We start from the raw sequence: 12,319 nt of genomic DNA, 5'->3' as shown, positions 1-12,319 counted from the left end.
TGACAAGCTCTCTGAATCTTTGACCACACAGCCTGGAAAAATAGCACAGAGTCATGCTGCAAGGCAAGTCTATCCCTGACCCTGATTCCCTTTCACCACATTTCCATCAGCGGCGAAGTAAAACACATCTAATCATTTCAATTTTCCCCCTCCGTCGCAGTATTATTAACATTGTTAATTTTCTGAGGGTTGCAGCCCAGAGGGGAATGAAAAGGGAAATGCATTATGGCGAGATATTCCATTGATCCACACACTTACTTGGTTGCTGTAATGGCCTAATGATACCGAGAGGCCAATTTAATACCAATGTAGAAAACAGAAGGCCATTCACCCCCAAAAGAAGGATGCTTTAAAAACCAAGCATGTGATGTCGATGTAAAGACACAGCCTAACATCTAGGGAGTCACACTGCTCTATTCCATGCTAGTTTGTTCATGCGTCTGTGCTTTTGTGTTACCGCTAAAACAAACTAAGATGTCAAACTTCTCATTATTATTTCATAAAAAGGTGCCTGCTGAATGAACTGGCATGTACTAAAGTATGACAAAGCTACTGGGAGTACTGCATGCCTGCAGTGCTTGAAAGACAACTATAATGTCCTACTCAAGTTAGTACTCTGATACTTACTGTATAACTCAAAAACAGAGTAGTCATCGTCTTCACCAGCGATGAGTAGATATCTAAAATAACTCTAACAAACCACAACACCATGATTCGAAAGGTTAAGAGGAAAGGGTTCAAACTAGATTTTGTTACGTGAGACCATCTGAAATTTAAAAAAAAAATCAGATCAAGTTTCTAAAATGTAATGTCTGAGTTTAGGCTCTAATACTAAAATTATACATTTTTAAAGACCAATTTGAAGATTCTAAATATGTTTTTCAACTTGAATTTAACAAAATACTCAAAACATCTCAAATGCAGCAGCGTTTAATGTTGTTTCAACAAAAAGCAGCCTACAAGCCTTAATTTAAACAGGCTGTTCTCATACACTATATGTATATATAGCACATTCATATACAACCCAAGTATTCGTGAGCCAGGACAGGTAACAATAGCAACAATCTCTGCAAAGGAAGGAGGTCGAGGTGGATGGGTGAGACAGGACTTTCACTCAGAAGACTGCTGTTTGTGTCTCGAGTGAAATCATATTTCAAAGATAACTTGTTTGTTACGTAACTTAAGTAATGCCACTTTCCACACTTATTTTAACCCAAACCACGATCTTTTCTGAAATCTAACCAAATAGTTTTGTTGCCTAAACACCGCAGGGGCTGAAGCAGTCACACCGTTCACTGTTGTTGCTGGACAATCGTAGGAGAACGCACGGAAAATAACAAAATATGTAAGATATCATACAAACGACTGTATGATGATACATAGATTTAAATCTGAAAATTTGCAAAATGATGGTTTTATCAGGAAATGTCTGATCAAAGAGCAACTTAACAAGACTAATCATTCATCACCAGGGTTGGTATCAGACAGTTGTCCATACCAGGTTCTACAGACTCATTTAGTTTGTAACTCAAAAGGTAAATAAGGTTCGATACCGAGCCCTAAGAGGAGTGTAATGCTTCATCACCTCTGTATTCTTATTCACACACTTGAGGGTCCTTGGCACGCAAGACAAACAACTTATGCCATTTAAACTTTTAAAGTTTTTATTTCCCCTGGTGCCAACAGCAAAAGGTAAACTATGTTGAGACAAGGAGTAGTAGTCTATCTCCTCTGTGGGAAAACAAACTGCGCTCTCACTGCCATCACTTCAATAAAACTTGCAACTGGGAGTGGTTTCATTTTCTATAGAGCTGAGCAACCAGAAGAAAAGATCTTTGCCAACATGAAACGGCTCGACCAGAAGGTTTGCACGGAAAAGTTGACCACTGGTGAATATGATGGAGACAGTCTTATTGCTTCCTGCTCTTTACCAAAGTGAAACATTTTCTGAAAACAAAAAAAGGCCAGAGACAGAATACACAAGAAATTGATGCCAAGGCTTTGGAATACTTTATAATTTATTTTCAACAACAATAAAATACAGCAATTAGAAAACTATGTCTGTTCTTGATGATTGTGAAAAATGTTAACAGTCTGGGATATGGAAGTCAGCCTACACGCACAATAAGGACTACAACTTTGGTAAAGGAGGGTTTATTGTTTTAGGATTTGCTTGTTCATATTATCAATAGTGAATACAGGTTTATGCTGTTGAATTTAGGCTTCTGAAGAAGTGGTATCAGGCGTAGCCAAGGTTCAAAAAGTCCCATATCAGAGGAATTTTGGGTCAGAGTGCAGGCATTTGAAGATTATTCAGAAGCTGAATACAACAATACAAGTTTGATTTTATCCATTAAGACCCGTCACTAACTTTTAAAAACACTGATCAACCAAAAACAAAGTTCTGGTATATTTGAGCATCAAGTACTGAGACTCAGTTCAGAGATCTGAAATGTTTACACTGGGGTCTTTACCCAGAATCCTCTGCGGGCAACTGGCAACATGGAAGGAAAAAGGTGCAACATGCTTACTTGGGTTATATGTATGTCATCAATTGCCTAGATGGACCAGAATTAACTAGAAAGCTTAGAAAACCACTAAGAAGTTGACATTAAATTTTGTTATTTTTGTTAAATCAACAATCATGCCACTTGTTGCATTCAAACTGGTTCGGTCTAATGAGCTGGCAGCAACACTCTAAAAACCTAGAGCTACTAATACAACTGATAGCTGTCATATGGACAGTAACTATACGAAACATATAATCAGCCTCGGGGAACATAATGGTGCCCACCCAACGCCCCGAGGTTCATCAAGCCTGCAGGGCCTACTGTACGTACCCAAATAATCTAAACCACACAGAGCAGAAAATAGTAAATAGAGCAGAGAAAGCTTTTTGAAGAGGCTGTTAAGAGCTTAACGCATTCTCTAATTATAGATCTCACTTGCTCTCTTTTGAAGAGAACTGTAAATGGGAACACGCCAAAGTTTTAGATTACTACAAGTCTTATAAAAATGAGGAAAAGTGGTCCATTGCGGACCACTTTTGCGGCAGTATAGGAGCTTTTATACCTCCCCTCTCATTTCACTTAAGTGTAAAACATAAAGCATTAATGAACGCTAAGAAGAAAAGGAACACTTCACTTAAAGATGTACACCAGTAACACACCATGTGTGAAATGAGAGGGCAGGGAAATGCCTAAAAAAGTGTGAAAAGACTGCCACGTATAGCACATGTATGCGTAGGAGACAGACAGATAGACAGATAGACAGATAGACAGATAGACAGACAGAGAGATGAAATAGATAGCAGATAGCAGGTGTTGTAATATTTGGCCTTCTGTGACACTTTGCCTTCAGTTTGAGGTGAGGTTTATAGGTTTATATGAGTGCAAACACAATCCTGTTAGAGTGTGTGACATTGTATACTGCTGCATGTAGCAGCCTTTGTTCTTCTACTCACACCACTTCTGGAATAAGAAAATAAAGGGATGAAGGTCAGTTGGAGAGCAGACTGCCAAATATAGCCGCTGTGTTCATGTGAGGGCCAGACTCTCCAGAACGACAAGCCCAGCTCTGACCATGCCCTGTAATTGAGGAGAAAATAAGGACAGAAATTATATGTTTATTTTTGACAACAATTTTAATCTTCTGTGCTCTCCTTCAGAAAACGAGACGCCCACAAAAATTCGCTGAGAATCTGTCTCACCCGAGACTGAGAGTTGAGTTTTTGACTGTTTCAAACAATAAATGAAATTCTAAAAAAACTGACAGACTAAATATATTCTATCTATTAAAATCTATTGTATCTTCAGTTCACAAACTTCACATAGTTTAATAATAGCATATTAAATAAGGTAAATAAGATAACTTTTTAACTTTAAGAGCATATTTCTACATACAGATTTATTTTCTTTTTTAAATAATACTTTTCTGTCCTTTGTGTGTTCATTGTGACAAAGATGTTACACTGCATAGGAATAAAGTTGTTTAAAATGAATGCATTTAATGACTACATTTTACATATGTATGTTTCGACTGTATATGAATATTTGATATACGTAAATTTATGCAACAACCAAATGTGTTGAGCAATAACAAATACTTTGTGTAATTATTTTGTATCTAAAAAAAATTAAAAAGATAAATAATTCTCTGGAGTATTTGATACACCTAAAGATTTATAATGAATCAGTATGGAGTTATGATTATTATTGTAGTTTTTAAATGGTTTACATTTAGTTTCAAGCAGAGACACCACTGCCATTAACTTACATGGAGTTTGAGACGAAATAAATTTAAAATTGGCTTACCAAAATAAGGGCATACATATTTTCCTCTGAAAGATTTCTAAACAGAACTCGAAAATGAATACAAATATTTGGACAAATTTAAAACTGTACCTCTTATAACTATCTTTTGTCTAGACCTTTTATTTTTTTACATTTTCCAACTTTTCCTCTTTTCTTCATCAAACATCTTACTTGAGGAAACTATCATTCCCCCCTCTTAATTTCACAATTTTTTTCATTTTATTTGATGAGATAATCTCTTCTTTAATGTATTTAATGACTTGATCCTTTCCTGCTTTGCTTGTCTGTGTAGTTCAGTCTCTTTAACCATTACAGTTAGTGTCTATAAAGGCAGTTAACTGCATTTAAGGATATTGGAAACAGAAAGAGGGTTGAAGCCAGAATAATAAAATCTCGGATGGAAACCACAAACTCGGTCAGCTTAATTTCTTTTATTTATGTGGCACAGGCCGAGGCTACTTGTTCTTTTGTTATTCTACCTCTCTCAGGAGGACAACGGGAGAGAGCTTTAGTTGCTTTTTCACTTCTTATTTACAGTGCTCCTTTAGTAATGTCTCTAACAGCATGAACACAATTTACAGCTTGTCTAAATCTATCATCCGGCAAGATAATTCTCTGTGAGATGATGTTAAACTGGAGTCTTTCCCCTCACACTCCAATGAACTAATCCCAGTGGAAAAAATAATGCCAGTGAAACTGAAATAATGTCCACATGGTGATTGATGAGTAACCCATTCATGCATTTATCTTGAAAAATGATTTGACACTCTCTGTTTGGGGAGGTGGGATGTCCTCTTTCTATCCACCAATCTCCTTCCAGTTTCCTCTATCTCTGGGTTTGTATTGCCTCTTAGCGGTCTTCAAAGAGCCCAGAGCCTGTAATTAGGGGGCGGGCTTCCCGTGCCTCAAAACACTTCCCCGCGTGAGTGCCCAACTTCTTCCAAACTGTCCTGGGACTCAGAGCTGCGCTTCTCCCGCTCCCCTCAGCTTCCTTAGGATTTTGTTTCTCAGGGATGGCCGCATCTATTCTGGAGGTAGGGAATGTAATTGTAAGTAGATCTTTTTTCCTTCTTTTTTCCTTTAATACAAACTCAACTTTTATATTTATATTTACATTAAAGTCATGAAGTTGAAGTGAGGAAACCTAAAGCCTGGTTTGGTTTGAAGGTATTTGAAGTCTGAAGAATTTATCACTGATAAACATAACAAGATAATGAAAATCATAATGTGCATTAATGAAGAAAGAACTTAGGTCTTAATGTGTGATTTAAAGCAATTTAAGGGTGAACTGCTGTTTGAGTATTATGTAACTTTACAACTCATATTTTAACTTCATATTTGCATAAGCCTGGGATTTACGTTTCCTCTGGGTATAAGGTTCCTATATCCACGAGCAGATAGAAAAGAATAAAGATAATTTACTATTTAATACTTATTTCACGTAGCCATGAGAAGTGCAGATGTCAGTGGATGAAGCAAGACGTTACGAGAACAACAGCAGTTGTAGGAGCAGTAAAAGACCTAAAAGTCTGTGATGAAACATGATTAACCTGAGAACTGGGCTGACCCCAGGGCTGTTTGGAAGAGAAGGAGATGACCACTAATCACCTCTGAATCATGAGAGACAGTCTGTATAGAAAGACCATGATTACGTCTTAAAGATATGATAATATTCTATTCACACTTACTTAAAGCAGGCTAGGAATAAAAAGAGATGTGTACGCCTGAACTAAAAATGACAACGGTACAACATATTTATTCCACTCAGGATTATTACAATAGTCTTGTGTTTATACCACAACAGGTAACGTGCAACTTAAAGTACAATAACATCAGTAAACTAACCATTACAAAATTAACACTGTAAAGTTCTATAGAAACATAATACGATTATAATATTGAGTTGTCATTAGCTATATCCACATCTACAGTGTGTGGTAGCAAAAAGCGCCTCTGATATGTTGTGCTATGGTGTTTAGTTCTCTGCACATGGAAAAGGGGAATACAAAAAAAAAGTACGTGAAGGGAAATTCCTTTGGTAGTGAAAAGTGGAAAGGAAAAATTAAGATTCTGAATGTTTACATGAAATATTATAAATTAAAAATCAACTAGATCTGGAAGAAAATTAAACAGCACAATAGTGAGACCGTTGAGGCACAATATGTACAATGAGCTTGTCGAAAATCTTTAATGCCATGGTGACTACTAGAGAAAAGAAAGATAACTCTTAATAACTGCTATGAATGAGTCACTGTTACAGTTAACAGTGCAGCGGCTACACATGATTAACAATGTATATTTATGTATGTTGGAGACCGTGAAGACAGGTGGTCAAAGTATAAAGCAAACATGAATGCAAAATTAAGAATAGCTTGTGGTTTAAGTGAAACAAAAGACTAAGGGAATTCCTCCCTTTGCTGAGCAGAGCAGAACCTACACAAGCATAAACATTCACTGCTTGAAATTGCTTCGACCACTTTGAAAACGGAACGAGCAGGAAAATCCAGCGGTGGCCGTCTGACACACGTTTTTTATTAGAGTTGACACTGACAGAAGCAGCACCAGCAAGCAGCCATTTCCTGCCGACAGACAGTCTTATTTTCTCCTTTGTCTCCTCCCCTCCAGGAAGACGCACGCTATGGCTCCAGTCCTCTGGCTATGTTAACTGCTACCTGTAACAAGTTTGGCAGCACAAGCCCCGTCAGGGATTCGGCTACACCCGGTAAGATTGGCAGCGCTATTCCAGTAAAGAAGCCCTACACCATGACCTCTGACCTTCAGACATCTAAGAACGGACGGACCGCAGACGGCAGTGGCCTGGCAGACTCCTACACTGGCTCCTTCACCACAGCTGGAGGAGGAGGAGGTGGCGGGCTGCTTACCCCCACTGGAAGCCCCCCTCCTTCAGCCGGAGGCTACACTACAGAATATAACCCTTTCTCCCACTCCTTCCAAACCTCCATCTCCCAGGACCCGTCTCTTTTAGTGTCCAAGGCCCACGCTACGGCTGACTGCCTCACCAGCGTCTACACCTCGCTGGATATGACACACCCCTATGGCTCCTGGTATAAAGCCGGTATCCACCCTGGCATTACTGCTGCTCCGGCTAATGCCACTTCCTCCTGGTGGGATGTCCACCCCAACTCCAACTGGCTGTCCTCAACCCAGCCCCAGGCGGACGGAGGTCTCCAAGCCTCCCTGCAGCCTGTGGCACCACAGGCCTCCCTCAGCCCACAGTTGTCCAGTTACAGCACCGACTTTACACAACTCAACTCGGCTCCTTACCCTTCTGTGGGGCTGGGCTCCTCCTCACACCTCCTGCAGCCCTCTCAGCACATGCTGCCCCAGGACATGTACAAGCCCAAGCCTGTGCCAATGGAGAGTCCCATGGGCCTAAAGCCTGCTCGGGGATCAGGGGGCTACAGCGGAGGAGGTGCGCCCACCAGGTCCTCATGTGACTGCCCCAACTGCCAGGAGCTGGAGAGGCTGGGGGCCTCCGCTGCATCCCTGAGGAAGAAGCCAGTCCACAGCTGCCACATCCCAGGCTGTGGGAAAGTCTACGGCAAGGCCTCCCACCTCAAAGCCCACCTGCGATGGCACACTGGCGAGCGACCCTTTGTTTGCAACTGGCTGTTCTGCGGGAAGCGTTTCACCCGCTCGGACGAACTGGAGAGGCACGTGCGCACCCACACGCGGGAGAAGAAGTTCACCTGTCTACTGTGCAACAAGCGTTTCACACGCAGCGACCACCTCTCCAAGCACCAGAAGACCCATGCAGATTCTGCAATGCAGGGTAAAGCTGTAGCTGTGGAGGGAGAGACAGATCCTCGGAGTGAAGAGACCACAGAGCTCAACGCCAGCGCAGCACCCACCAATACTGTCGCTGACCAAATCACCAACGGAGATGAGAAGACTGGCACACCTAATGGAGTGGAGAACAGCAGTGGACTGTTGGAGATCTGACTTCATTAAGTCTTCTATCTAGTACCATTTGAGACATGAAAAATTCACCTTTTCAATAAATAAAAGGACAGATTTTTGTTTTAAGACATACAAAGGATATCAGATCATGTTTGAAAAGACTTGATATGATAAATGACTGAGCATGTTGCAGGTAGCAATCACTTAATTTTCTCTGGACCACACACACAAATATGAGCAAGCCAGCAAACATGAACCAATGCACAAATGTATGCAGGCAGACACAAATACACACATAGATATGAAAAACCAAGCCATGGTGTACATGGAAACAAATATATCACGCGTATGTGCAAATACAAAAGCACAGATATAATATGTGCAAATGTACCAGCATATATAATGGATATATACATACACACATACACACACATACAAATAAACACAGTCATGCACACATTTTCTGCCTTTAAAATGAGGCAAACCACTGGGGAAATGTAATATGCGAAAGCAGAAGGAAAAGAGCTCTGAAGCCGCAAAAGGAAAGTAGGTTTAGAAGGAGACTTATGGTTAGGATGATGGAGTTGATGGAGCATTGCATGCCTAGAGAAAAATCTGATTTACAGCTGTACTTTGATACTTATGCATTATTCTTGAAACAATCAAAGGACGGTCTTACTTACTGCTTCTTGTTGCCAAACACATTTTGATGTAAAGGGTTTTGCATTTCACTTTTGTTTGCTGTTTGCTTCTTACAATGTCTAATTTAATTTCATATTTACATAAATAATCTAATTTATGTCTTAAATTATACACATGGGAGATTATCTTGCACCCTGCAGGAAATATAATGCCTGAATAAACGCAAGATGGTTAAAGTTGGCCAATAAGAAAATAAAATGCATTAAATTAACAGTTTTTTTCTTATTTATTAGATATAACGTGGAGTTTGGGACTATGTTTTTAAAGATTTATTTATAGATCTTGAATTTAGATGTGCGTGTAAACTATTTCTATATAATCTCTTAATTGTGAAATCTTCCACACCTGGCGAAGTAATGATTAATAAGGGTTTCTCCTTGTTTGTACATACTATATATTTACAACAATATATAGATATTGTAAGGTGTGTTATTTTTCTACTTTTTTATGTATTTTCTATATTTTATGTAACTTTCCACGATGAAAAAGATCACTATGTTGCATCAGTATAAAGAAACATACGAGCAGAAATTGTTGTTTATAATTTTGCTCATAGAATTAAACTACCACTGTTTGCTGACTTGTTGTGAAATGAGTGTATAAGATACTGTAAATAGTGATAAAGCATTACACCTCATAAAGGTACATGTTGTAAAAGTTGTGGTGTGAAATCATGACAATGTTGGTGCTTTCAAAAGTAAAGACATTTCAAAAGCATGTTCTCCACTGGTGTTATTCATATTGGTAGAGGTGTTTGGAAATAAAACGAGAAGCAGTCGCTCTCTGAGAATGAAGCTCACTTCTCCACGTCTCATCCTCTCCTCACTCACTGTCGTTCTTTTCATATCTTACTATATTTCCAACTCACCGTGGCCAACCAAATACTTTCATTATCTTTTGCAGCACAAACAAAGCCATCCACTCAAGTGAAGTCTTAACTCCACACAATGACCCCCTTTCAGAGAGCCACTGTAGTTACACTCAAGACAATTACTCCACTCTCAAGCTTGAGAGGGGTAATTACTGAGAGCGATGCACCAGCAGAGTCAGGAGAGAGGAGAAGAGGGGATTAGGACAGGGGAGTTGTGGTTGTATTGTTTATGGAGGGAGGCGGTTAAACAAAGGACCCCAATTAAGGAAGGATGCAGGACGAAAGACGTGATGTGGAGATAGGAATGCAGAGAAGCTGAGCTACTTTAATCTGTCAAAAATCTCCAATTTGAGGCCGTGCTGCCACTGTAGATAAGTTAAAGTCACGACAAGTGCGTGTGTCTTGATGTCCAGTCAGGTCATTGAGGTTATATTATAGACTAATAAAAATACTTGAGCTGGGTGGACTACCCATTCTGCATTAAAAGAGTGGTAGACTAAATGAAGCCTACAACACATGTGCTAGCACCAGACCAAGGAGGTTGACAGGTGATGGTTGAAATAGATGATAAGCAGGTAAAACAATTTCAGCAATATGTTAAAATCCTTCTCCCAGACACCCTACTAAACGATTTCACCAGTTCTAAAAAGAAAAGAAGAAGAAAAAAAACAAGATAACTTCTTTTTAAATATAAAAGTAAAGAGTTACATCACAGAAGTGAGGACCTGTACAGCTGGAACCCCCCTGAAGCTACTGACTCTCCTGATGTAACATTTACACTTCCCAGGCTGCATGGTTCCAATTTAGGGCTTCTAATGAGCTGTAGTTGAGGTCAATTTATATAAAACGTCCCGGGGCTGACTCTGTCATCAAGGACCGACATGTTTATGGTGGTCTGAAGTGGGCGCACGGTCGAGTCCACAACATAAAAGGCAAACAGGGGGAATGGGGTATGGGCAGGGTGTGTCAGGCCAGCGACTGAGGGTGGGGGGGTTAAGAAGATGGTCAGTGGCTTTTAAAACCTCCGCTGCTACTGGTATTTTCTGCCTTTTTAAAATACACTCCCTTAGCAGTGGTGGTGGTGGCATTCTGTAGCCTTAACTTTATTTTTACTTCTTTTATTTAGAAAGCCAGGAAACATTAAGTGTTGCTTCAAATACGGCCATAAAAAGAAAAATATACATGCAGTGACACATAGCGGCAAAAGAAGAAGCTGGACAATCTGTTCCATATGGTTTGCCCACTCGTGCCCTTGTACTCTTTTTACAGAAATCGCTGCATTACACAGACTTGTTAGGACTAAAAAGGTTATTCCAGAGGATCCCAGACACACAAGTTAAAGCCATCACAAAGCCCATTTCCGACCTAACTAACACGAAGAAGCAATTTTAAAACATTCACTCAAGCAATGTTTGGTTTAGCCATAAGACTTGACGAGCTACATAAACTTGCGCCTAATGAATTACTCCAGTTTTGAACTCTCTGAGGTTCCAGCTGTTTTAAATGAGAGAACAACTCATCATTATGTGTTGAAGGAAATGCTAATGAATCACCCTTTCCTGTTATTATCTGGTCCTAACTGAATAGTCAAGTAAAACAATGGGGCTGTGCTCTGAAATGGCCACAGGCACGGGGAGTGCAGGGCGGGGGGGTTTTGTGGGAGGCATGAGGCAGGACAAAAGCACAGGTGTCTGCAGGTGTGACTGGGACTCTGTGGCCGAGCGGGGGAAGAAAAGGGAAAAGAATGTCAGCACGCCCAGAGGCTCAGCAGTCAGGCCGTAAGTAAAAACAAGATAAGGCTTTTTTTGTAAAGTGGAAAGGTAAACTGACCTGCGTGAACCATAACGTGACCTGAAGAGAAGGAGAGGTCGGGCTAAATAAAACTGAGCTGAAGAGGAAAACATGACAGTTAAGAGAGGGCAAGAGGTAAAAAGGTCAGGCTACCATGCACATGTACTTTATGTCTAATTTGTTAGGAAACAGCACCATGTTACAGAAAAGCACAACAGATGTGCCTGATTAAATGCTTTTCTTTGTATATGCAGTAAACTCAGTAGATATTGTGGCCCAGCTGACGCAACAATCTTGTATCTTGCAGCAGTGCTTCCTATCTCATTATTACATGGGTGATGGAGGTTAGACCACCCTCTCACTTTTGACGGAACAGTGTGGCTTGCATCATCAAACTTGGAGTGCTTTTCATATTCCCCACTCTAATCATACAATGTCAGAACGCTTTCTAGCCCAGCACTGCCTTTAAAGTTTAAAGGGAGTCCTCCCTCACTGCCCAGTGCTCCAAATGCGGCACTAAACGAGGCCATTTTGTTTATAGGAACTGTGGGAGGGTTGTGGGTGCCTCTGTGCCCCTTTAAAAAGATAATATGCTTCCCATTTAATGGCCTCCGGATGACAAATTGCTTCCAGGGGAAAATGAAGTTAAGAAAATTGCACTTGTGACACGTAAAGACATATCCACTCTACTCAAGATGTTTGACATCCATAATTCAACTAC

The 12,319-nt window shown here is 40.2% G+C and overlaps 1 protein-coding gene across 2 annotated transcripts; it reads left to right on the top strand.

Annotated features, from left to right (window-relative positions):
* The first annotated feature begins 5,285 nt into the window (after positions 1-5,285).
* Positions 5,286-8,276, top strand: sp7 (Sp7 transcription factor). Of its 2 annotated transcripts, none has more exons than XM_068712357.1 (2): positions 5,286-5,362; positions 6,939-8,276. In XM_068712357.1, the coding sequence occupies exons 1-2, from the start codon at positions 5,327-5,329 to the stop codon at positions 8,274-8,276; spliced, it is 1,374 nt and encodes a 457-aa protein (XP_068568458.1). In that variant the 5' UTR covers positions 5,286-5,326. The 2 variants fall into 2 exon arrangements, with proteins under 2 accessions (XP_068568458.1, XP_068568459.1); XM_068712358.1 differs by having other exon boundaries at positions 5,327-5,347.
* The last annotated feature ends 4,043 nt before the right edge of the window (positions 8,277-12,319 follow it).

Source organism: Cebidichthys violaceus, unplaced genomic scaffold (assembly GCF_023349555.1).
Source record: "Cebidichthys violaceus isolate CVI_PGR_0920_01 unplaced genomic scaffold, fCebVio1.0.p SCAF_17, whole genome shotgun sequence".
In the NCBI taxonomy this organism is placed as follows: Eukaryota; Metazoa; Chordata; class Actinopteri; order Perciformes; family Stichaeidae; genus Cebidichthys; species Cebidichthys violaceus.
This window is presented reverse-complemented; position numbering and strand designations above follow the sequence as displayed.